We start from the raw sequence: 26857 nt of genomic DNA, 5'->3' as shown, positions 1-26857 counted from the left end.
AACCCTATGGGCAATATGGAATCACATAAATGACATAATTTTTAGGGGCATGAGTATTAATCCATCTCTGATCATGGATTCAATACAGTCACATGCCCAAAGATGGAAACGTGCAACAGAGTTCCAAGACAAGCAGCTTACCTCATCTCCAACTAATTCTATAGGAAAGCACTCGATGGTGTATATTGGAGAATGGGAAGGCCCTCTAATAAGGCCTTTATCTCCGTATGTGTGGATGCGGCATGGAAAAGGAGAAAGAGAAAAGACACAACACATTGGGAAGCAGCTATAGCTTGGGTCTCAGAGTCCTCAACAAGTCATCTCCAGAATTCTTCCAGAATTTTCGCCATAAACTCGAATCAAGCGGAACTCCTAGCAATATGGAAAGCTCCTAAGGAGACCCCAGAAGAGTATGGTAATGTCATCCTTAAATCGGACTCAGTAGTTGCCATCAAAGCTATTCAAAGCCCCAATACGGCAGCGGAGGAGCTCAAGAGTGTAGCCAAGGATATCATACAACAATCTATGAAGAGGGATTTTGTCTTCTGTATTAAGGTGCAGAGATCGAATGTATCAAAAGCCCATGAACTGGCGACTAGCCGTAGATCTCATGGGTAGTATATGAGTTATTTTTCACCTCTGTCAAAAAAAAAAAGTACTAACCTGTGATTTAATTGAATGTACTGTTGGCACGACTGACTAGATTCTTAAGTTCTGTTAGTACAAAGTCTGAAGGGTGGAACAGAATATGTAGCCTTAAAATCTGTCCTCTTTTATGGGCATGCAGTGTGGATCATATAACTCAGTGTTTGAGTGTTGATCATATAATCTGTCCTCTTTTATGGGGGGTTACCATGGACCGTACTGCCTATATTTAGAGGTTGGGCTTGTGGATTTTAGATAGTTGTATATATTTTACTTTACTATCTAAAATCTTCATTCGCTTATAAAACAGAGATGAAAGCATGAACTAATCACTCGTATAATATGCAAAAGCTGGCATAAAGAGATGTAAAAGAATAACTAGTATTTATAATAAATTACAACAACAATCAATTAACCTGTTCTCTTAAATCTGACACTGTAGTTCAAAATAAAATCATTTAAATATGTGATAATGAAACTCAAAAGCAAAAATAAAAGGGTGTAAAATTACTAAGAAAAATCTAATCACAGGACAATTTAAGGTCTACTTGAAATCTACATCTCATATCATATACGAAGTATATCAATAAGAATCCCTGAAGTTCGTCTAATGTAATTGTTCCACTGTGAGTGTGGGCGGGTAAAAGTAAAAGGGCAAAAATGGTTAGACCTTTCCATCAAGTTCTGTAGAATCGGTTCCACTCTTTTGCTGCTTAGGCAACGAAAGACTTCGACGTTCTTTACCACCGGGTTTTGAGGAGGCATTGCCATACCAGATCATCCCTGCTACAGCTATGATCATACCCACGACCACATGTAAATTCAGACCCTCTTTTCCAAAGAAGATGAAGCCAAGAATCAAGACAAGGATTGTCTTCATGTGGCCGAGAACTTGGAAAGATACAGCTGTGAATCTGCCGATGCAGATAAATTGGCTAAGGTTGGTCCCAATGGCAATTGTGCATGAGAGAGTTATAAAGACCTGTGAAGACAAAGGAGAATATCATTAGCCAGAGAAACATATGAAATTATGTGGAGTAATCAAACTAGCAACATGGCTTCTCATCATCTTTATTCGGGGAGACAATTGTGATTGTAAAATAACCAAATTGACAAGCTAGGTACAAATTAGTGGTGGCAAACATTTTGATCAAACACATTAGATTATGGTCATAATCAGGTGATAAGTCATTTAGTTCAGTTTTGGATCAGTTTGGGTCAAAAGTCAATTACTTAATTATAAATAACAAATCAATATCACGTATATTGTTTTCAAAATTTGGTAATCATGTGCGAGTCAAACTATCAGGTCGTCTAATACTAATGACATTCAAAATTAAAAACTAGGCATGCTTTGGGCTTCAAATTTTCTTCAGTTATTCAAAGACAAGCAAAGTATGCCCAGAAGGGAAGAAGAATCAACTGTATCTCACACTTGAAAGCTGTAGGTTAAAGTCAAACACACCAACAGTGGACACTGCATATAGAAAATCAAGGCACCGAGCAAATTTCAAACCAAAAAGGGAGCCATGACTGGACTATAAAGGGATTATTATCCTTACCACAGATGGTAAAGTGTAGTTGAACGCATCAATTCTCTTATTTGTCAACCAATAGTCAACAAATGGACCCAGTAAAAGCAGGGATCCAGCCTGTACTGGTGCAGTATGACCAAGCAGATTGAAAGAACTCAGCGAATACTTCTTTTGAAGATGATGTACATACTGCAACATAAGACAACAATAATCAGACAAAGCAAAACAGTTTATAAGCTCACAACCACTATGTTGCAGCAACCAGAAATCGTAAGGGGGGCACAAAGATTTTAAGCACATTTCAATGGTTATCAAACACCTAGTTCAGCTACAAGCGTTTCCTCTTATTGTTTTCCTCCTTTAATTGCCTCAAGATGGAAAGTGGGGAGAGGGCCCAATCTTATTTGCAACCAGTTAATATATTCAAAGTTCCAAGTTCCACTTCATTTCTACCAAAAATATGTTGCAAACTTACAAATATAAAGAATAAGCTGATGCATGAAAAACAAGAAGAGATGAACAAACCATCTAATATTTTCCCTCATTAGAGAACACTCACCTAGCTTATATTTGCGGACTGGCAAAAGATTAGTGTAGACTATCATACATGTCCAAACTCTCTAACAGAAAAATATCTACAATATAGGTTGAATTATTGAAACTAGACCTGGTTATTGTGCGGGTTGGGTCAGGGTCAGTTGCGGGCGGGTCAAAGATGGTCACATTTTATAGAATCAATTGAGGAGGGTGCTAAATCTTGATGTCATAGCAGATCTGCTGATGAGTAAAGTAGAGGGAGGTGAAAGGAAAAAGGCTAAATGTTATTCCAGAGGAAAAGGGCCAAGGAGAGGGGGGTGCACATCCATAGCTTTCAACAATCCTACTGAAACTCTTAAAACTGTCTCATTTCAGATGGAAAACCTCTTCTCTTTAACTTATGGCAATGAACACATAGTGACTTCAGTTCTTCAAGAGGAATAAAAGGCTAAAACCACTATAACACGATGGTAATTTTTTTTTTTTTTTTTTTTTGAGCTGAAGTAATTCAATCTGAAAGAGAAGGCGAAGAAAAAAGTTAGACAAGAAGAACCAAGGATAAGATGGTGGACCCTAAGGGATGCAAAAGCTAAGGTTTTTACAGAAAAGGTAATTGAAGAAGCGGATTGGGATGGAGAGGTGGATCCGGACATGACTTGGTTACGAATGAAGAACTGTTTCCTAAGAGTGGCCAAAGAGGTCTTAGGGGAAGTAAGGGGAAGAACTTCGGTACAGAGAGATACTTCGTGGTGGAATGAAGAGGTGAAAGCAGTAATTAAGCAAAAAAGGGAATGCTATCAAGCCTTAGGAAAATGTAGGAGTGATGAAACCTTTGCAGCGTATAAGGAGGCTAAGAGCAAGGCAAAGGCAGCTGTTCGCCAAGCAAAAGAAAAGGCATATCAGGAGGTTTATGAAAAGCTTGATTCCAAGGAGGGAGAAAGGATCATTTATAAGATGGCAAAGAGAAGACAAGAGGCAAGGAAGGATATTGGCATGGTGAAGTGTGTCAAAGATAAGAACCAAATGGTCCTAGTGCAAGAGGAGGGCATCAAGGACAGGTGGAAGGGGTACTTCGATGAATTATTTAATGGAAGTAATGGAGTTGTGATAGGAGATACCTCTATGAGTGATGAAGAAATCAACATGGAGTATGTGCGAAGGATTAGGAGAGTAGAGGTGGAGATTGCACTGAGGAAGATGAAACCTAAGAAGGCGGTTGGCCCTGATGGGGTACCGATAGAGGTGTGGAGGTGTTTGGGTAAGATTGGTATTGATTGGTTAACAAACCTTTTCAACAAGATATGGACGGCTACAAGGATCCCACAAGATTGGAGGAAGAGCACTTTGGTCCCGGTTTATAAAAACAAAGGAGACGCTCAAGATTGTTCTAACTATCGAGGAATTAAGCTTATGAGCCATACTATGAAGTTGTGGGAAAGGGTGATTGAACAAAGGTTGAGGGCATGCACAAGCATTTCAGATAACCAATTTGGTTTTATGCCTGGGAGATCTACTATGGAGGCAATCCATTTGATAAGACAAATGATGGAGTTTTATAGGGTAAAGAAGAAAGATCTTCATATGGTCTTTATTGATTTAGAGAAGGCATATGACAAGGTGCCAAGAGAGATACTTTGGTGGGCAATGTTGAAGAAAGGTATCCCACGAAGGTATGTAGACCTAGTTAAGGATATGTATCGGGATGTGTCAACAAATGTGAGGACATGCGGAGGGTTGACAAAAGATTTCCCTATTACAATCGGATTGCATCAAGGGTCTGCATTAAGCCCTTTTCTTTTTGCAACGGTTCTAGATGAATTAACTAGACCAATTCAAGATGAGGTTCCATGGTGTATGCTGTTCGCAGATGATATCGTTTTGGTGGATGAGACTAAGGATGGGGTTAATGTCAAGTTGGAGCAATGGAGGCAAAGGTTGGAATCTAGAGGGTTTAAGCTAAGTCGGAGTAAGACTGAATATTTGGTATGTCGTTTTGGCACTCAGAGGGGGACACGCAATGAAGTGGTGAGTTTGGATGGAAAGGATTTGACCATGAGTGAATGTTTTAAGTACCTAGGGTCGATCATCCAGAAGAATGGTGACATTGATCAAGACGTGACCCACAGGATTAAGTCAGGGTGGCTTAAATGGAGAGCGGCCACGGGAGTGTTATGCGACCGCAGCATTCCCTTAAAGTTGAAGGGAAAATTCTACAGGACTGCCATACGACCAGTGTTGCTCTATGGTACAGAATGTTGGGCTTCTAAGAAAGAGCATATTAAAAAGATGGAGGTTACGGAAATGCGCATGTTAAGGTGGATGTGTGGAAACACTTTAAGAGATAGAATCAGAAATGAGGTTATTCGCAAGAAAGTAGGTGTGGCGGGCATTGTAGATAAACTAAGGGAAAATCGTCTGCGTTGGTTTGGACATGTAAGACGGAGACCCGAGGGTGCACCGGTGCGAAGAGTGGAAGAGTGGGACCATGGAGGGATTAAACGAGGAAGAGGGAGACCAAAGATGACTTGGTTGGAAGGAGTGAGGAAGGATATGAAGTGCATGGATTTACGTGAGGATGAAGTTTTGGATCGTAAGGGATGGAGGAGAAAGATTTATGTTGATGACTACACGGAATAATCAAATTTGGTTCATGTTAGCCGACCCCACTTTTGGGATTAAGGCTTTGATTGATTGATTGATTGAAGTAATTCAATCAAGAAGAAGAAAGTATTCTAAAAGTCATAATCAACTGGCATTGATACACCAAAACAAAAGAAGATATGATGAATCGTATGACAGGACTCACATGAGATCAGCATTGAAACTTATCCTCCATTTTTTCATCATTGAAAATTTGTTAGATAAATAAGAAGAAACGTTACATAAAATAGGGGGAAAGAATGGAACAGACAAGGATAGGAAACTGATAAACAAACGACATGCTAGATTCTGATTTAGCAAAATCTTCCAATCATACTCACTTTACTCAGAATTAACAAGTAAAAGCTGAGAACCTAATTTAATTCAGTTATATTTGTAAAATATTTACTCTAGAGATCATTAATATGCTATGTAACTTGGAACTTGAGGTTTGACGCCAAGGATAAGGATCAGAAGGGAAAAAAAGAGAAACATAAAACCAAAGCCTTAGTCCCAATGGAGTGAGCTTCAAGAACTATGAGTTTATCTAGTGGTCATCCACACATATCCTCTTCCTTCATCTGCTCTATGTAGTGCTACATGCTCTTGCAAACCCACTTTATTTTATTATACTTAACTCTCTCTATCCAAGTCATCTTTGGCCCTTCTTTTAAATTCTCCATTATACATCCTTCCACTTCCTTACCAGATGCAAAGATGTGTGATTAAGTGCATACATGAACATATGTGCAATCTTTAAATTGTAAGATTTCAAGAATTATCTATACTTAATAGGATGGATAAAGGGACTAGACAATCTAAAGATAATATAGATTTTATAAAACAAAAACCAAAAAAAAAAAAAAAAGAGTATGTACAGTATTGTTTTTATAAAAGTATATTCTTCTACAAAACAAAAAAGGTTTGGGGGGGGGGGGGGGGGGGGTTAGAAAATTTCCCACTCTCCCAACTTGTAACATTCCACCTATTTTTTCCCTGATAAAAAATTAAAATGCATCAAATTCAGGGTACATGTGTACTTCCTCTATTCTTTTTTTATTGCAGTGTCTAGAATTTTACACTAGTCACACACACATTTTTATCATCTTTTGTGATTTATATGTTGGGAAAAAATATAATCATGTAGGATCTTCTTAGATTTGTCTTGAAATATGCGAAATACTTACAAAATATCAACTTTTATATATTTTACTAAAGTATAATTTAAGATACAAATATTATAAGTGCAACGTTGCGATTAATAAAGAACAGAAGAAGCATTAACTTCTTGGACATTATGAATCTGTCATCATAAATTATGGGACCTCAATCTTGCGTTTTTGACAGCAAGAGCACACATAAAACCCTATCCACCAAATTTTCTGCTTCCTTTACCACTTACTGTACAAGCATAATCATAGAGAGAGTGCTAGGACCTAGGGAGGACTGAGGAGGGGAGAAAGAGATCCCAAACTTCATCAAAAACCCTTCAACACCAAAATAAAACCTACGCACAATTATGCAAATAACAATAGACCCATCTCGAATATACAGACACCAATGTCAATATTCAAGTCAAAATTTAAACATCCATTATTAATAGGTGGGGTAAAAAAAACCAAGATCATAGGTTGTATCCCTCGATTCTAGCTGCTTTACCATTCAGAGAGTAATCCCTCTAAGACTATAATCCATAAGATAATCTTGAATTTAACAACCATAATAAGGGGGTATGGTGGTATACTGGTATGAATGCACCTCTCATCATTAATGCTCCCCTTTACTCTATTTCCCTAATTGAAGTCAATCTCCCCTTAAACCCTCACTTTGGCTGACTAGTAGTTCTTTATTTCCCTCCTCCTAAAACTTTTCCTGTTTTCCATACCAATCAAACATCACTTATGTTCATCTAAAATGCAAAAGATTTTCTTTATCCATAGCTAGCTACCTATGAAAATGAAATTTTCAACATTAACAAAGTATGGGAACTAAAGGTCCTCACAAGCATAGATAGCAATGCCGGTCAATATCTTTTGTTTTTGATTTGCATGTCATAATACATTAAGGTATAATGTATTCTAATGGATCAAAAAAATTGAACAAAAGTCCAATATTAAAACATGACAAGGCATCAACAGAGGGGGTGTTGAATAAAAAAACAGGGCTTGTGTCAATGAACACCAAATGAGCTAGTTAAAACAGAGTGCCACCTACTGAGATATCTAATTACATTTCATTCTAACACTAAGAGGCTTTCTTCATCATTCTTGTTCTACCTAAATCCCTCTAATGTACACAAAAACACCTAAATTCTAAGATAAGCAATCATTTCCTAAATTCTGCATAAAGGAATGCTGAAAAGGCTGCCTAAGACATAAATATCAATTAGATGCAACACACACAATAAAACAAGTACAAGAATTACAGTGGTAATAAAGTAAATATCTATCAAATCCCTTTTCCTTCATGTAATCTTAAAGTAGAGCTTACTGAAAATAGATAAGAACCCCAAAACTTACATATTGCTGCAGAGAAGTGCTCCAAACTGCAACCAAAGCAGCAATAAAACCTTTGGTATTTACACTGACATCAGTAACTGTGCATACACCAACACCTACAAGAACAAGTCCTATGCTGAGCTTCGTATCTCTGGAGTATCGAACTTTATCGAGCACAATCTCCAACAGGCAGGATACAGGAATCATACTCAATTTAGCAATCTGAGAAAAGGTAAAAGTTCCTTCTTAGAAATGGCATAACAGTTACAGAAACTGACAACATCAGCTTTATAAGCAAGACAAAACTAAGAGCAACCAAAATTCACCTGATAAAATCCTACTGAGTTCCACATAAGACTAACATTCATGCCCACAATTGAAAAATTAGCAAATAAAACAAATCTCAGCAGATCTGGCAGTGGCAAATGAGAGGGTTGAATATATCCAAGCCATCTGAGAACGAGTGTCATTATAGTTGTGGCAGTAAAGTGCAATCCCGTCAATGTAGTAGCTGCAACATTAAATGAAAGATTTAATGTTTCAGACTAATGATTAAATCTCAAACATTAAAAAGAAATTTAGCAAGCATGTCATATGAAGTATGTGGAAGATCAAACTTATCTAAAACCTGAAAAATACATTGGAACACATTATAAATTGTCAGGCGCTAGCCCATAATAAATGCCATACTATTAAGGTCTAAATTCATGCTTTGCAAATTCTGTTCCCAACTTCTCTGCCTTTTCCATCACCAACCCTTTTAAAGGTAAAGTGAAGGACTGAAGGGAGCATGGATAATTCATTACTTTCCATTTTCCTTCTAATGACAGCAACCTTTCAGTCCATAAACAATTAGTAAGACTGACGGATAAGGAATCCAATAGCAAGGGAGCAATGGAGCATGGCGTGGAAGAAGTAAAACATCATAGAGCCTAAAGGGAATATATAAAGTAATTATTCTTAAACATAAATTTGCATAGATAATGTCTGTGTTTAACATGGATAAAGTGTCAAATGGTGACTTCCCTGCAAACTAGTCAAGCATTGTGCAACAAAGTGGATTTTAACCTCATCTGTGATCAATTATGATTTTATTTCCAAGAATTGTACTTATAAATGAATGATACAAGTAATGAGTAATATTGTAGAGCAAAATATTATGCTCAAGGATAGTTACCAAAACTAAACCCATAAGTGGCCATCAGAGCTTTATTGACAATAATAATTCCCACTGATGTGACGACATTGAACATCCAAGCAGATGCATCAACAGCTGCTTTCTTCTCTGCCTTGGAACTTGGAGCCATTTCTTCTTAATTCTTGAACAAAACAAATGCTCAGTCTTTGACTTTAGTTATACGATACACACCATTTCTAGTACAGAAGCAAGTCCTTATGCTTTACCACAACATCTCTGCAAAGAGCAAAATACATATTAAAATTGGAAAGTGGCATATAATATACTACCAATAGTAGCATCAGGCATCACCAATCTATTCTTTCTACAATACCAAAAAGCTTAACTACTAGTATACTACTCTTACTATTGGTGTTAGTACTGCTCGTTTACTAGATTTGTCCCTTCTTTTTTGAATGTGTGATAATGTATGGGCATTCATAAAACTCTCTATGACTATCAGATATGGGTAGCTAAAGGCAGGGTTGCAAAGATCTCAGACTTGCCACAAGTTGAATCCAAAGTGGGGGTTGTCAACAGATAAGAACAAATTTAAAGAACTAAAAGGAATAGACAGTGTGTTAGACCTTCTCAATCTAATTTGTTGAAAGACATCAAAAGTTACCCCAATAGAAAAATATAATATAGGTCGCCCTTAAATATAAGAAAAAAGGATCTCAGTCTCATAATAATTTACTGAGGAACTGTGCCACACAAAATTCATCAGCTAAAAGTCTACTCCTGGTGCATTAAATGAATGCTACATAACTACATAGAGATACGAATCATTATCTGAAAACTTAATACAATTCCCTAGTTTTTGGTGTCAAAGAAATCCCTTAAAGTAATGATAATGATAGCAAGAGACACAGAAAAGCTGAGCATAACAACTCTAAAACCTTGACCTCTCCTCAAATCCCTCTACAGAAATAGATACAACAAAGTGGTGATATTACAACTCAACATAAAAACAAAATGCCAAATAAAGGAAAAAAAAAAAAGAGGTAATATTTAAAAAGTATATTTCCGAAATTTATACATTAAAAGTGAATCCAACAACGTTTTAAAAATATGTCACAGTTAAATTAGTTCATTGTTCAAACTAAATTGTTATTTTGTCTCCAAGTAGCTATAAACAGCCAACCAATACAGAAGTCAGGATCCATGTTCAACAGCAATATGTGTATAAAGTAGATGTCCAATATTTAAAAAGGAAATAATTGAAGAATCACAAATGAACGAATAAGTCTAGTGATTATATACCACACTAAAAGTCTTATTTATGTAATTTAATAAAGTTTTACCTTGCACCAACATAATTATCATGTGACAGCAAAGGGTCTATGTTACGAGGTTACCAGTAAGGTGCATCACAACATAGATTGCGTAAAATGAAGATCTAATACATTTCCATGTCGACAGGTTCTCTAAAACCAACTTAGCTCAAAATAACTCTCTCATCAACCATCATTCTAACTCAAGCCTAAAGTAAAATTCCCAAAGCCAGTTAAACTCTACACCTCCCATTAACATACCTAGAAGAGGCCATGGTTGAAAGATAAATGATCAAGTCATCCTAACTAGATTTGACAAGATGTATAAAATTCTCGATATGTATTCAGCAACGATTTTCCCTTAAGAGGCCCATGGCTAAAGCTTTTTTCACCTTTTTTGGTGCGACTAGACACAAAACTAGACACTTGAGTTTCTTTACAGCCCATTGAACAAAAAAGTACTTCGGAAGTTAAGATCCAGATTACATATAACCCAATCCAACTCTTGCCTACACATATAGAAATACAACAATCAAATCTTCATCCACCACTCAAGTAGAAGGATCACCGTATAATTAACATCCCAATACTCCTAGAGTAATGTAAACATCAAAATCAACCATTTTTAAGCCGAGTTGCATCATATAACTCGAAACTTAGTAACCCTATCAATCTACTGAACCTTGATCTTCCAAAAGAGTAAGACAAATGCCCATTAAAAACAAGTTCAAATTTTCCAAATTTTTGCTCCGCAAATCCCCAATAACAATTCTCAAACTTACTTCAGTAAATCACCAGAAACTTTCCCAGATAAAGTAAATCACCAATTAAAAACTCCAAAAAAAAAACCGCTCATTTGCACATAATCATCACAATGCACAATCCACATCAAACAAGCTTAAATCTTTGACATTTTTGTACTACAAATCACTTAAACAACTAAAATTACAAACAATAATTCCAAATAAAAAAAAAAAAACCCAGAAAAAAGTAAATCATCAATTAACAAAGCCCAAAACAAAATTCATGATTGCACAATATAATAAATATATCATACAGTTGAACCCAGAAACCAAAAGGAATTGTAAGCCAAAACAAACCTTAAAATTTGTGAAGTGCAAACTGCAATACTCCGTAGTAATTAAGAGTGAACTCTGTAGATCTGTGACAAAGGAATGAAATCAATCAAGGGAAATGTCGGAAATAATAAATGAATTGATCGAATCAGGGATTTGATTGATCGATCTCGAAGTTATAGAATAATTAATCTCTGGAAATTCTGGTTGTAAATTCACAGTTTCACAGAGAGCAATGGAGTAAGAAGGAAAGAGGAGAGAGAAAGTGTAAATAAAGAACGAATGATATTTCGCACGAAGTCGACACTGAGTCTTCTTTTCTTCGCTGGATGGAGGCTTTGGTTGGTTGTACCACTTTTAATACGAGTAATATATTGGACTCCGACTTCGAGGCTCTAGACTCTGATCCAGACTTTAATATTCGGCCTCGACTCCGATCAGACTTGACTCTAAAAAAAAAAAAAAAATTCCCCACTTATTCAATATACTTTGAGAAATTGGGCTATTTGGGTCTTTGCAACCCACACCCACACCCACTGTCACCACAACCCACACCTAAATCCCCAATCCATCGGAGTCGGACATTTATTGAAGTTGGATTTTTTGTAGGATCCGATTGACTCCGACCTTCCTCTGACTCGGAGTCAGATTATAATTACGGAATCAGACTCGGATCTTTACCTCTGTCCCTTTGGGGTTTTTTTGCTTAATAAATGCTACATTTGGGTTTGCAGCTTTGTACATTTGTCAAGGCAAAACTTTGCCATTAATATCTTTAATTAATTAAATATTTGTAAAAATTTTATGGTAAATTTTTTTATGTAAACATTGTTGTTTAGTGTAAAAATTACCCCAAAGCGTGGACCAATCCCTTAGTGACACATGGCCTAATCAAATGGCGACACGTGTCACTATAGGAAGATGACATGTATGCAAGCCCTGCAAAGAGCACCTGAAAAAAAAAAGGGTCTCCTTACATCACGAGGCCCAAATCATGAGAAAGCTGCAAAACGGCGCCCCCTAGGACACGTGTCCTCTCCTTATTGCGCCGCCAATTAGAGTGCAGAATATTAGGGCAACAACCCTAAAAATGCATAATTCCCCACCCGTATAAATACCCCAATCATTTTATGATGGGGGTGGATTGTGACATAACATTCAATAGAGCTTTAAAAAACTTCAGCTTCTCTCTACTTTTTCTCTCTAGCTTTTCCGATATCCGGTTATTAATTTAAACGTCGGAGGCGGATATTCCAGTAACGGGATATTCGTGTTTTGTAGGTGTTCGGGCCGTCTATCCGAAGAGCGTGCGTGACCAGTGTCCCAAGGGAAATCACAGAAATACATGAAACAATTGTGAACAACATATTACATGCTTAAATCTATAGATTATACATTAGTAAATAAAAAACAAGTCAAAGGTAATACGGAGTATATAAATAGTGTAAATTTTCAAGTGTAGCATTTTAAAATTACGGTAGAGTAAGGGCATGTTCTCTTCAGTTTATGTTCAGTTCATTTCAATTCAGCTCCAATAAGTTCAGCTCAGTTCTTATCTTAATTTCCTTCTCTCATAAAATATTCAGTTCAATTCAACTCCAATAATTTAGTCCAGTTCAGTTCAATTAATCACAACAGACCCTAAAACTTGATTAGTAAAATAAAAGGTATGTGATTAAATGGAGGAGAGAGAAAGTGGGATGATTGATAATTCACCACAACCCACCTTCCCAACACCCAACTAGCCCACCCCATCTACTATTTTTTTATAGGGTTTTGGATCGAACCGGACAGAAAATCACAAAATTTAATTTCAAGACTCGAAAATCGTTAATCGATTCGGTCCGATCCGATCCAAGATAGTCCGGTCCAATTTTTCGATCCGAACCGATTTATAAACACCCCTACCAAATAGTTACATAACTTCCCTTTCTTTTAAAATGCCAACTCTTTTTCTCTCTCAGACTCGTAAGTCGTAAGTACTACTGTACTGGTTAATTCTTGGTTGCGGCGAGCTCTAAAGACTTATCAATGGCGACGGAGCTTGAAGAATTGCTGGATTTTTTATCTGCCCCTTCTCCTCCAGTAAGTTACCAAAACCTTGTTTTTTCTTTTATTTTTTTTTTCTTCAATCAAACTTTATTCACCAAACTATGTAGCGAAAATCAATCTATTTTGTATATTTGGATGTACCCTTTTGCTAAATTAATCAGCTACAATCTTCTACAATATAGAATTGTAATAAAATAGGTTTTTTTTATCTAAAGGCTGTCAAGAAGTCTTCGGATTTGGCTGTCATGTTATATATATGTGAGAAAAATCTAGTAGTGAAAAACCCTTTAATTGTTAGCATACTACTATACTAGAATGGTTTGACTCAGGTACAACCGTACAAGCGAGGTAGCTTAGTTAATTGTTAAGCATATGGGAGTGGTGCCAAGGATTTGGGATCGAATCCCGTCTACATCATTGCCCATGGTGGCTCCCTATACACCAATAACCATAAGGTGGAAACCATAGTAGGTTTTGGGGTTTATATAGAAGCAACTAGGCAAGTACTCAGGCCGATGTCGGAAACCTTTCTTATTTAAATATATGGCAGTAAATGAATAAGGGGAGGAATAGGGAGGTTTGAGAAGGTAGTTTGAAGCTACATTGGTGTGCAACAGGCTGCAAGGAAATGTTGTTAAGAGGCAATAAATCTTGCAAATGTCGGAATGTTTGATCTTTTTGGCGCTTGTGTAAAGTACCTCACGAGTCGACAGGCACCTGAGTTTTGATTCAGATACTTTACGCTCTCTTGGGATTGCAAAGCCAACATCAACCAGGATATAATTTTGGGATAGAGGTGGAAGTAGCATGAACATATAATTTGTTGTTGAATATGAACAGTTGAACTTGAGCATATAACTTTAACTTGCAATTGAATTTCAAGGAATTATCTTTGGAAACCATTGAGGGGCCTTTAATGTTGCTGTTTTGTTATTAACTTTAAATATGTTCTCAGTGTTTCCAATATTATTTTGTGTGGCTTCTAAGGACCTGTTAAAAAATATGCAGGTGAAAAGGGCCGCTGTGGACATTGTTCGTAGCTTAACTGGGTCTGAAGATGGAATAAAGTCCCTTGCCCAGTATTCCAAAGTGGTTCTGCAAAAACTATCTGACCTTTTGGGGGATCCAAAGGTGAAGTCAACTTCTCCCTTGACTCTAAGACTTCAACCTTTTGATTTAGTCCTCTTGGAACTAAAGCATTCTCGGTTTATTGTGAATAGCTAAAATGGAGAAATGGAAGATAACTCTCAAGTTGCTTAGAAGATTATATTGAAGAATTGACCAAATTCTAAAATCTAGAGCATGAGTCCACTTCTGAAATACTAAATTGTTCATGTTATCCTCTATATAAGGGTATACATGGTCATTGTTAATGATTGTTGAGTTATTTATGGAGGGTTATGAAGACACATAATCATAGTGTAATTAACTCCTCAACAAATAAAAGAAAGAATAAAAATGGCTGGGAAATGTGAATAGTCCAGTTTGTCAGCTTTGGTAAACAATGGTATCTTATTTGCTGCCCCAGTCATTGGTATATTGTTTCAATGGGCTCATGGGCATCTTATATTGTTTCTTAGTTACATTCTGTTTATTGGGCTTAATGTTCTGTGCTTCTATATGAAAGCTATGTATTTTGTTTGTATAATAGGTAAAGCATAGTTTCTTATAACGGTGTCTCACAATAAGTCATTAACTGTGTTGTAAACAATAATTTGCAGTGAAATTAGTCATACAGTACTGTGTATGTATGAGGCTTACTATTATTCTAATTGCAGGAAGTATCAGAACCTGCTGCAGAATCACTTGTAAATTTATCACAGAATTTAGATCTGGCAGGCCAGATGGTATCTATAGGAATGGTTAAGAAAGCCATGGACCTCTTATATAAGCCTGAATCTGCTATTCGAAGATTGCTGGTTATGCTTCTAGTAAATCTTACTCAGCTGGATGCTGGTATTGCTTCCTTACTTCAGGTGCTTTGAGTTAATTTATGCTGTTGTCACCAATGTTTAATTTCAATTCATGATCTATAATAGATTAAGAGCACATTTAAATTGTCTCACATGTTTCTTGGTATCTCTTACTTTGATTGAATTTCTGAACGGTCCGAAACTTCCTAGCTCAATTTATGAAAAGCCTCAATATTTATATTTTATTTTATTTTGTGGAGAAGACGGGTTTTAGTTTTATTGCTCCTTTGGTGGGCGAGGATTTGAGATTTCAGCACTTTGTCCTATTTCTTTGGACATGATGGGTTTTGGTTTTGTCGCTCTTTTGGTGGGTGAGGATCTTTATGATAATGCTTTGCTTGCTTACAGGTTGAAGATGAGAAAGTGCAGGGGCTTTATGTGATGAAGCTTGTGAGGTCGTTTTGTAGATCTCCTGATGGGAGCAAAGGTTTGTTTGATTAGTTTGAAGCTGGATATTAATTTTTATTCACACAGTTATCAATTTTAGGCTCTTATCCTTGTCTCTTCAGAGTATAGAAGTTTGATCTTGCCCAATGAGTAGATCACCAACTAAACATGTCCATTCTATATAACCAATAAAATTTCCGAATACTGTTGAAGACTACTCTATTAGTAAGAGTGGGACAAAGTTTAAATTACTAGGTTGTGTGCGTGCATGTGAGTTTGCATGAATGATCTTGCAGACGTAAACTGGATATAAGTAAAAGAATGACAAACACAGCAAACTAGGCATGTGAAGGGTATAAACTGAACAATGAATTTTTTAACAGGTTTCAAGAAGAATAGCAATGCCCACAATATTTGATCTACATAAGTCAATAACATATCCCATAACTATAAAGTTTATGTTATGTTAAAATCTAATCGTATAATCTCATTTCTAATCGGAGCAAAACATTTCTAAAATTTTTGCAGTATACTCCTTCCTTTGTAAGTACCTTTTGAGCTGAACTTGTTTGTTGAAGTAGTAGTTGGTTACATTAATATCCAAAAACCAGCCAGTGATATCTCATTACTATGATTACATTACTATTACGATGTGATGAGTGATAACTGATAATGATCGTCTAATACTTTTGTTATTAGTAATATCTCATTACTATTAAGACATTACTATCTCATTACTTACATGGAGTAAAAATGGTAATTTTACTCAAATGGACAAATGATGTTTTAATGAAATGATTATCTCCTTTGATGCCTAAAGTAACAAGATCCAAAAATTATTCTGCATTAAAATAATTTCAAATTTCTTGTGTTAAGATTTCTTCTTGATTCTCTTTCTCCTCATCACTTATTTCTTTTTGTGCTTTTTATCTGTTTTGCTGTGTATGTTTTCCCCATTGTTGGCATCTGACATCTCTGTTGTGCTGCATGTGTTATTAGATGATCCATTTGAGCATGTTGGCTCTATACTTGTGAACATTTCAAAGAAAGAAGCAGGAAGGAAAATTTTGTTGGATCCCAAACGTGGACTTTTAAAGCAGATAATTATGCAATTTGACTCGACCAGTTTACTACGGAAAAGGGGGGTATGTTAAACAAATTTGAGTGTTTTATCTCTTTGTTGATGACTTCATGCTTTCGTCTACTTGGTGCTTTAATTAAGTCTTTTTATATCTTATAGCTGGATAATATTGAAAATGCTTAAGATTGAGACTCCAGTTTCAAAGCATCTCCCTGTAATTGAGAGATTTTAGTACTACTTTTCAGTTAATGGAATAATAGATGCACAAACATTGGAAAGTCGTGAAACTATATTCATGTCAGGTCTGATATGCTATTATTACATTTATAAATAGAGGCATCTACTAGTCTACTAATGCTATTATTACATTATAATATTATATCAGAGGGGCTAAATGGGATGTATAAGGTTTCTTCAAAGTTTATTTGTTTAGTTTGATGATCTTTTTTGTTTCCTGAAAGATTTAATTTTCTTTAGAATGCATCTAATTTGCTTGGACCTCTAATTAAGAAGTAGAACAAGTTCATGTTAAAAGGAACATGATCAGACAACACCTATTAGGTTAAAGAGTTTTTATTTTTATTTTTATTTATCAGCAGTAAATTTTTTATTTCTTGCAATCAGGTCTCAGGGACTATCCGAAATTGCTGCTTTGATGCTGAAAATCAATTGGCAAACTTGCTGTTAACATCAGAATTTCTGTGGCCGGCTCTTCTATTGCCTGTTGCTGGAAACAAGGTAACTTATGGTGTAGCTTGTTGAATTTCATCTCTTGTTTTATGAGGCTGTTGTCATTGATTTACTTCGCATCAAACTCCCTATGTTTGTGGTTTATGGATGCTTTTCTGTAGGGTAATCTGAATATCTGATGCTTCTAATCAGTAGTTTATTCTTCCTTTAAAATTCTTTATAATAAATGTCACATACAGTAGAGGTTTAGCTATGAATCTAGCATTAAACTTTCTGCACTTTCAGTTAACCAAACTGCTCACTGTAAGATGTACTCAACTTCTCACTTCTAAGTGGCACCAATAATAAGAAGATATGTTAAAATTAACTCTAAGTGGCATTAATAATAAGAAATTGCGTTTAAAGTAGTATGAAGTTATAGTGATAGAGACAAGAATTGATGTTATGGAGAAAGTGACTTTACCCTGAAAATTTCAATGAGAAGTTTTTTGTTTGGGGAGCGGGGACTTCTCAAAAAGGGAAGTGGAAAGGTTAATATAGGACGAGAACAGTATATACATTCAGCCTGTGCTTGTCTAGGTCAGTATGTTGGCCATTTTTTACCTTTTCATGAGATAGTATTTGATTTTGCCTCATTTTAACTTTGTACAGCATATGTTTATTTCCTGAGTTTGTCTTATAAATTGTTTAAGTTTCATTTGCTTGTATTTTGCCTTTTACTTCAGGTATATAACCAGGAGGACACATCCAAGATGCCTTGTGAACTTGGAAATGCTCTCTCAATTGAGCGTGATCGAGTTACTGATGTTGAGATTCGTGTTCAAACATTAGAGGCAATTTATCTGATTGTCTTACAGGTAAAATGCAAATGTTTTACTGAAAAAATACTAACCTGTGTTTTCTATATTGACCTTATGCAACTACTGAGTACTTACTAGCCTACATGAATCACTAGGTTGTAATATCACTTGTCTACTCACCAAAAAATGTTTTTTTTTTAAATAAATATTTTAATATTTTTTCTGTAAGATTGATAGTCCCTTATCTGAAGAAAGGTGATAGAATGAGCTTTCCCCTCTCCCCTTTTACCCAGCAGAGCATAACCGGACAATAGGAGAGTGGATGGATACAACATATATTTTCTTGGAATTGCATTGGCTCTTTCTTACATTATATTTAATGCCCCCCGAAGACTAGCTGTTGTCCTCTGTCCCTTCATTTTCTCTTGACTGAATTTACCTTCTAATTCTTTAGTGAACGCGAATTATTCCAAGGCTTAAGTTGCTTTGACTTGGATATGTGTCCAAGTTTGTCAGTGTGTGACTTGGCTATTTCATGAAAAAATCATTATTTAATTTGGTCAAGAGTAAAGGGTGGAAGTGTCCTATTCATGTACAAGTAGTCCAGTATTGAGGATCCGACACGGATACTTGAGGTAAAATGAAGAGTTCAACTGTTCAAGGTACACAAGGCACAGTAGTAAGTAGTGAGTGTTATTTTATTAGCTTTACTGAGTTCCCATTACAGATATATATCATCTCATAAAATTGGATATGCTGCCTCTTTTCAACTGTTTTTTTTGTTTTACTTATTTTTTTATTGTTGGAAGAGTGAAGACCTCAATGTTTGGAAAACATTTTAAGCATTGTAGTCTGATTGTATTTGCAGGAAGCTGGTCGAAGGGCCTTTTGGTCAGTAAATGGTCCAAGGATTTTGCAATTAGGGTATGAAGATGAGGAGGATCCAAAAGTTATGGAAGCCTATGAGAGAGTTGGCGCCTTGGTAATCCACCACATTCTTCCTACAACTTTTTTTCTTTCTTTCTCTTTCACTCTCTCGCTTTCAGGGGTTGAACTTAACCTTACATTTTTTTTATCACTTGCTTATCAGTTGGTTGATACGAGTGGGACAGAATAATGGCGAACATCAACATCAATATACATGGACATGTCAATTCAAGTGGTGTTCGCAAGGATAATATACTTCGCCATAGGGTATAATTTTCAAGCTCGGACATGTTTTTGATCTTGTAGAAATTGAAATCGTGTCATTGTGTGAAAGATCTGAAAATTGGTTCATGGATGCCTCTCATGTTAACTGTTGTGATATTATCAATTACCTTGAAAGCTTGTTATTGCGCAATTTGGATACTTTATTTATGCACTCTGAATAGGACACTTCCACCCTATATATCCTGAAGCAAATTGTGTAGCATATTGCGCAGTGATATCAAGACCATCAGAATTTGCCCAAGATAACTTTTTTTTTCGTCTTGGTCTCTTGCTTAAATTAGTTTAGGGTTTAATCATTTGACCTCGAGAGAAGGCATTCCTAGTAACATTTAATGTCTAATCTAAACAGATGCAACTTTCCTTCATATAGTTGTCATCTATGTACTACTCTTCATCATTTGATGATCTGATCCTCCTATTCGTTCTTCATATCTTCCTAGTCTTCATCCTCCTCTTCGTCGTTGCCTTCCTCCTCCTCTTTGTCATCACCTTCCTCTTCTTCATCCTCCTCCACCTCTTCGTCGTCACCTTCCCCCTCTTCATCCTCAACCACCTCTTTGTCGTTGCCTTTTTCCTCTTCATCCTCCACCACCTCTTTGTCATTGCCTTTTTCCTCTTCATCCTCCACCACCTCTTTATCGTTGCCTTCCTCCTCTTCATCGTCCTCCTCCTCCTCCTCCTCCTCTTTGTCGTCGCCTTCCTCCTCTTCATCCTTGACCTCCTCTTCTTTGTCATATTCAGGGCAATTATCATTTGAGTTACTGTCATTTTCTTCAGCCTCAATATCGCTTTCATTGGGACCATCATCCTCGAAATCTTGTCGAGCATCCTCATCGGTTGTGTCTTCATCATCCTCAACATCGTCATGCTCATCCTCATGATGTTCATCATTGTCTCCACCGTCATCATCTTGTGTATAGACAAGCTCTGCCTCAAGGCTGTGAAAAATTGCCAAAATTCATGAATAACTTGACAGCTCCACAAGTTACATTTTGTAAATGTTTTTAAAACTATATTATATACAAAGTATTGATAAGTTTCAAATCAAAGTCGATTTGGCGATACAACATGCTATGAAATACTGAGTATCTAGAAACCATGTAAAAACTTTTTCTTTAGTCCCTTACTCATCTACAGTACTTGATAATAAAAGATAGTGAAGTAAGTATACAACATGCTAAAAGGGATATATAGATTATAGAGGAGTACATATGAATTAATGAATTAATTTACATATACTTACTATTAGTAATAAACTAATGAATTAATTTGTAACACAAGTAGTAAACAAGACATAGAAAGAGAGAGAGAGAGAACCTTTGCGGATGAGACATGACGGGCAATAGAATTAGGATTGTCATGGTTATCCAATATCAAGCTTAAGCATAGAGCAGTGTTAAGGCTCTCAATTGTTTACCATAACAAATTTTTCATCATTGTTTTCATATATATATATATATATAATGAAATGAGTAAGGGAGATTATGTATTTATATTGTTGTGTGATGAAATGCTAAACTAGATGTATGTTATTATATATAAGTCATGAACTTGAGAATCATAACAAATTTCTCAACTACCTAACAACTTATCAAAGAGTAAGAGATAGCTCAAGTGGTTAGTGTTTTCCTCCCGGTTCCAAGAGATCCTGAAATCTATTCTCACCCCTGCCCTTGTGTCTCTCTAACACCAAAAATAAATTAAAAAAAAAAAAAAAATTTTTTACATAACAATTATGCGGAGCTAATTTACATAATAATTATGCAAAGCTAATTTACATAACAAACTTTTTCACCTCTCAATAGTACCAGTGTTACCGTTTAGTAGTATTAATGACAGGTGTTTAGTACTATTGGGAGCATGAAAAGCACTACTGGAAATGTTTAGTAGTATCTTTTTTCCTCTAAGTAGTACTTTCAATTTGTTATTATTTACAAAATTGCCACTGATATGTCTTTATTTATGCATATGCCTTTAAACTCCCTCGGATTACATGTACAAAGACTATGAACACTCATTCTTCAGCATAATGCACATGATACAAGATTCTCTCAGCCATTCACCAAGGCATGATACACTTTTTGAGTCAAAGTCTAATGCAATCAACTATAGCATATTTAGCATGAACACTCATGCAAATTGTATGTTGAAGACTTGAAGCATAGTATTCTCAACCAATGTGACTATGTGAGTCGGTAAGTATTCTACAATGCTAAAAGAAGTATAAGTTTTCAGTAAATAGTTGTTAACATATACTTCATATAACTTAGCCTATCTACTATAGATATTAAAAATATATATAATTCCTTTTACCACTACCCTACCTCTGTTACATGAACCACTATCAGACAAAATATATATACTATATACTACCTCTGTTATATATATAGTAGTAGTAGTAGTGTTTTGACCTAATCAAAACGCTAACTGCTAATTTAAATACTATTGCCAAACAAGGTGATAATGGTATGATCATGGTAAATTTTTGTTACATGTCTTTTATAGAACAAATAAATACAACTTATGTTTGCAATTTTTAGTTTGAACCACAAATCTTTATAAATTGGAGTTTGCGATGCGATTTAGTTTTGAAATATATGTAGACAGCAAAGCACAATTTGGTCAAAATTCCAAAGTAAACCGCTATTTTAAACGGTAAAAAAAAGTAATTTGGTACGAATTATAAATTTTACTGTCTAAACCGCACTCTAAACATTCCTCCTATCCCACTAATCCACTGCCCCATTGACACATGGGCTCACGGAGGTGTCAAAAGCACACCCGACCCAATTCGAAAAATATCCGATTCAGATTTGGACTCGCGTGGACATAATAATTTAATAAAACTCAACTTTAAAAATTTACCCGACCCGACCCGACCATATCAAACCCGATCCGATTACCCGAACTGACACCCGCTCAACCACCCCCTCCTTCTTTCAAATTACAACATAGTCCAACTCCCAACTTATATAGGCTTAATGGCTTATTATAGCTTGGCGTAGTCTCCCGCCACTAAACACCCGCCAACTAAAAATTTCAAAACTCAAAAGACAATGCTTTCATTCCCGCCATCTTTACCTCTATTTACCCTTCTCCTTCAACCTCCTTCCTCATTCCTCATTTTCTCTCTCCTCTTTCAACAATCAACCCTCTTCACAAAATTCAAACCCTAATTATCATTTGTTATTAATATTCGATTTGATCGATCAATGGACATCACTGACATAGCAAAGAAGCTAGACCTTGCCGGTAACAAGCCTGTCGTTCGTAAAGCTGCTGAGTTCCGCCGTCTCTCCGATGTCAAGTTCGATTCATCTGCCCTCGGCATCGTATGTTATATCTCCTCATTTTCGCATTTCTTTTTTTAGCATCATCTAATAAGTTTTAAGATTGTTGAAACCCAGTTTTTTTAATGTTCAGGGTGAGATTTGCAAGGCTATCATTTGCTTAGAAATTGCCGCCAACAAGTGGGTTTTCCTCCAATTATTATCCCCATAATCAATTTTGATTTTTGTTAATTGGATTGCTTATTTATTGGATTGGATTGTTTGTAGATATGAAGTTATATTTGATCGGCAAAGTGCGATTAAATTGAGTGGGATGTCAGAGAAAGCTTACACCAGATCGTTTAATTCTTTGCAGAATGTTCTTGATGTCAAGTGGGTTTCTTTTACGTTTGATTTATTCTATGATTTGATTGGATGTTTTGGGGTTTAACGAATTTGATTTGATTTTGTTTAGGAATAGTTTGGATGTGAGAGAATTGGCAATTCAATTTGGATGTGTTAGGATTATTCCTTTTGTGCAGAAAGGATTGAAAATGTAAGTATTTCCAGAAAAATGTTGTTTGTGTGAATGAGCAATTGCTGGGTTTAATGAGAATTTGAGGATTCATGAACTTTATTGATTTGCCCATCAAATGTTTGATAAAATGCCTCAATTGGATGTTTTCTTGTTCGAGAATAGGTTGAATTGGTAAATTTGGTATTTATGTTGATTGGTATATTGTGTTATCAGTTGCTGTTGAGCTTGTAGATGAGGTTCTCATAGGTTGCCAAATTAGGGTGTGTAAAAATATGTATAAATTGTTGTGTTTGAGAGTTTTAATTGTGGTGCTTTGTTGATATTACTATTAGGTACAAAGCCCGATTCTTTGCTTCGCTCCCAGTTAGTAGGCGAAGTAGCACTGATTTCAGTAGACCCGTGTTTATGGCAGTGGCATTTTATCTATGTGCTAAGAAGCATAAGGTATGCACTTCTTGTTCAAGCCCATTTCAGTGCTATAAGTGTAATGTGAGCGTTTGGTTTTCTTTGAGCAATCGTTGCTAATTGTATCTTGTTTTTCTTTGACAGCTTAAAGCTGACAAAGTTAAGTTGATCGAGCTTTGTGGCACTTCAGAATCAGAATTTTCTAGTGTAAGCACTATTGTGTATTTGAACATCCTTGAAATCTTTTTTTAACTTGCTTTGTTTTGGGTGTACTAATAGTTGAAGATTCAATTGTAGGTTTCTAATTCGATGAAGGACCTATGTCATGATGTTTTTGGAGTTTTGAAAGAGAAAAAAGACCCCAAAGAAGTAAAAGGGAACCGAGGTACAAACTCAGTTATTCTTTTGATAATTCTTAGTACTTGTCTTTTGGTTTACTAAACTGAATTGCTCTGATATTTTGCCACTAACAGAATTATTGGATGCGTTTCCTGAAAAAAGAGGATATGATGATGGAGGATATACCTCTGATGAGGACAATGAGGTACTTTTGAATAATTTTTGTACTTTTTACATATAGATCAAGTTACAGATATAGTCAAGAGCTAACCACATCGAACTAGCTATGTTACTTGGACTGTAAAATTCACCACCTCAAGTGCCTTTGTTGGGTCCTCGATATTTCAAAATGGGCTTTGACACAAAGAGAGAATTCAATTAAAAAGCATAGAATATTAGATTGTGTTTCACTAGTGTACTAATACAAGGACTGCTAGTGTACACGATTCCAATTAGCATATTATATTAGATTGTGCAAGAACCCAAGCTGATAATAGTTATTTGGATTTGTGGAGAGGTACTAAGTGTTTTAATAAGTTCATCAGACCACCTGAGGCATTCCACAAACTCACCCAAGTCCCCTGCTCCATAAGTATAAAACATGATTCTGTTGATCAATTTTGATCCTTGGGTTTTTTATTTTTATATAATGTGAATTTACATGAATAGTTGATTAGCACTCCGCCCCCCGCCGCCCCCCACAACAACACACACACTTTCTAGGTGGATGTTAATTTACCCGAGTTAACTTCCACAGTTTTGTGTATTAAACATCATAATGAACATGTGAAAGGACTCATGCACTGAACTACTGAAGCAATTAATTTTTTTCTACATTTCACCAATTTAGTAAAAGCAAATCTTTTAATGTAATGTGGTTAACTAAAATATTCTCTATTATGTCTAAATGGATCTCTTAAATTTACAATAGATGCCACGTTGGCTGCTTCAGAGCTATCAGACAGTATATCTAGTAGAAATTTAATAAGTTGACCTTGGAAAAGTTATTACTTCTAAATCAGTAGCTGGTAATGTGTCTAATTCATCGTTAATATTACTTGCAGCCTTCAAGCTACAAGAAACGAAAGAGAATGGAGAAACATGATTATGAGGAGTGGAAATCAACTGTGGTTTCATCAATTAACCAGAAAAATGATAAAGAGGGTATGATTTCAGATTCTAATGCTATGAAAGATGAACAATCTAGCTTAATTATGATGTTTCTGTTTCTTGACTGTTTCATACATTCCTTTTCAGTTACTACAAAGCGGACAAAGCAAGCCCGCTTGAACTTTCCAACGATAGCTCGTGATACTCAGGATTTGAAGGTTACATAGCTATGTCCACAATTTTGTCCGGTGTCAAGATTTTAGAATTTGAAGTTGCTCATAACACCTGTTTTCTGTTCGAAGAGGCGAGGATTCGGTTTTTATCTGCTATATGATTCTGATTTCTCATCCACTTCTACAAAAGGTGTAATTGTTGCTGAACTTTCATGTTACAATGTACAGAACATATAAATTTAAGTATTTAACATGACAAAGCTGATATAATTATAAAATTATTCATCTGCCAGTCAACATACATGAGCCTAAGCAACATCTGGTTCTTCTATTCTTTTCTATAAATCTGTATAGATAAGATTGTTTTCTATAATTTAATTAAGAAATTATGGGTGAATCCATTTTTAGTGAATGTTATGCATGTGCTAGATTCTGAAATGTTATCAAATCATTTAGGGTTTATTACTGGTTGACAGTGGTTCAATCATTAATATTGGAGCTTTTCACAGGTTTATATCATTTATAAAAGAATCCACTATACTAACCGCCAAAGTATAAACAATTACATTACAGCTCATGTTTTAATTCAAGGAAAATCATGTTTTATTACCAGACAATTGCAGTTTGAATCTGATTAGTAGATCTAGTTTGGACTCAAATACTCTTTTAATGTTGTGCTTATAGACTAAAGAGTTGTTATTACATTGATATTAAAATTTAAATCCACAATTCCCTCAACGAATTTTTTTTTTTTTTGAGCGGCTAACTTAAGAAAATGTTGATTGAATTCAGTGAATTATAGAAGAATAGGATTGTTTCATGAGATTGTGTTAGGTTTGTTTCAAAGTAAATATTCAAAAATATGGAACTTGTGTAAGTTTTAATGATATTAATAAATACCACATACTAACACATGTGCGAATTATAGTGTAACATAAATATTTGTTTTTTTTTTTTTAAAATAAACATGAATATTTGTTTAGTAGACATAACAATACATGGAAAATTGAAATTTCCTAGAAAGTGGGACACGAGAAGTTGTATGATTGATAAATTTTTAGAACACTTCTTATAAGATACAAGAAGTTGCTAACCAACAACTTGTGTGTCGGGCTTGCATGCCTTGTGTTAGACTAAGCTTGGCCCATGACTAAGCCCACCCGCTACATGTCATGCCGTGAGGTGTGGAAATTCCTAATGAAAGCCAAGGATCAAAGCCCACATGCCTTTGTGTGGTGCCTAAGCAAAATTTAACTTATTTTATCGTGTTTTGTCGTGCTTTTTCTGAAATAACATAGTCTAGCTCAACTTACAACTTGTCACATAGCAGTCTGTCGTGTCATGCCTAATTCTTGCTCATATCGTGATGTCCTTTATTGGTGCTGGATCGATAGTGCCATCTTCATCTATATACAGAGTAGGTACTTTGTATACAAGTATCATTAC

General features: G+C 35.6%; 3 protein-coding genes across 4 annotated transcripts; 2 read left to right on the top strand and 1 right to left on the bottom strand.

Moving 5' to 3' along the window:
* Positions 1–1010: 1010 nt before the first annotated feature.
* On the bottom strand, positions 1011–11742 carry LOC145625525 (UDP-rhamnose/UDP-galactose transporter 6-like). Its single transcript, XM_081678564.1, has 7 exons — positions 11679–11742; positions 11407–11468; positions 9033–9269; positions 8182–8366; positions 7877–8077; positions 2208–2369; positions 1011–1627 (listed from the first exon to the last, which is right to left on the bottom strand). The coding sequence occupies exons 3-7, from the start codon at positions 9160–9162 to the stop codon at positions 1310–1312; spliced, it is 996 nt and encodes a 331-aa protein (XP_081534690.1). The 5' UTR covers positions 9163–9269; positions 11407–11468; positions 11679–11742; the 3' UTR covers positions 1011–1309.
* A 1568-nt stretch (positions 11743–13310) lies between these two features.
* LOC145625389 (uncharacterized) lies at positions 13311–19707 on the top strand. Of its 2 annotated transcripts, XM_081678459.1 has the most exons (9): positions 13311–13467; positions 14443–14565; positions 15213–15410; positions 15756–15834; positions 16794–16939; positions 17500–17613; positions 18291–18422; positions 19234–19347; positions 19456–19707. In XM_081678459.1, exons 1-9 carry the CDS (start codon positions 13414–13416, stop codon positions 19480–19482), a joined length of 987 nt encoding a protein of 328 aa, XP_081534585.1. In that variant the 5' UTR covers positions 13311–13413; the 3' UTR covers positions 19483–19707. The 2 variants fall into 2 exon arrangements, with proteins under 2 accessions (XP_081534585.1, XP_081534628.1); XM_081678502.1 differs by lacking the exon at positions 15756–15834 and having other exon boundaries at positions 15213–15390.
* Positions 19708–22717: 3010 nt separating this feature from the next.
* Positions 22718–25671, top strand: LOC145625312 (origin of replication complex subunit 6-like). The gene is made up of 10 exons (XM_081678394.1): positions 22718–22909; positions 23001–23047; positions 23135–23239; positions 23322–23402; positions 23717–23828; positions 23934–23996; positions 24087–24174; positions 24263–24333; positions 25193–25292; positions 25386–25671. Exons 1-10 carry the CDS (start codon positions 22790–22792, stop codon positions 25463–25465), a joined length of 867 nt encoding a protein of 288 aa, XP_081534520.1. The 5' UTR covers positions 22718–22789; the 3' UTR covers positions 25466–25671.
* The last annotated feature ends 1186 nt before the right edge of the window (positions 25672–26857 follow it).

This window comes from Chenopodium album, chromosome 1 (assembly GCF_948465745.1).
Source record: "Chenopodium album chromosome 1, dcCheAlbu1.1, whole genome shotgun sequence".
Classification (NCBI taxonomy): domain Eukaryota; kingdom Viridiplantae; phylum Streptophyta; class Magnoliopsida; order Caryophyllales; family Amaranthaceae; genus Chenopodium; species Chenopodium album.
This window is presented reverse-complemented; position numbering and strand designations above follow the sequence as displayed.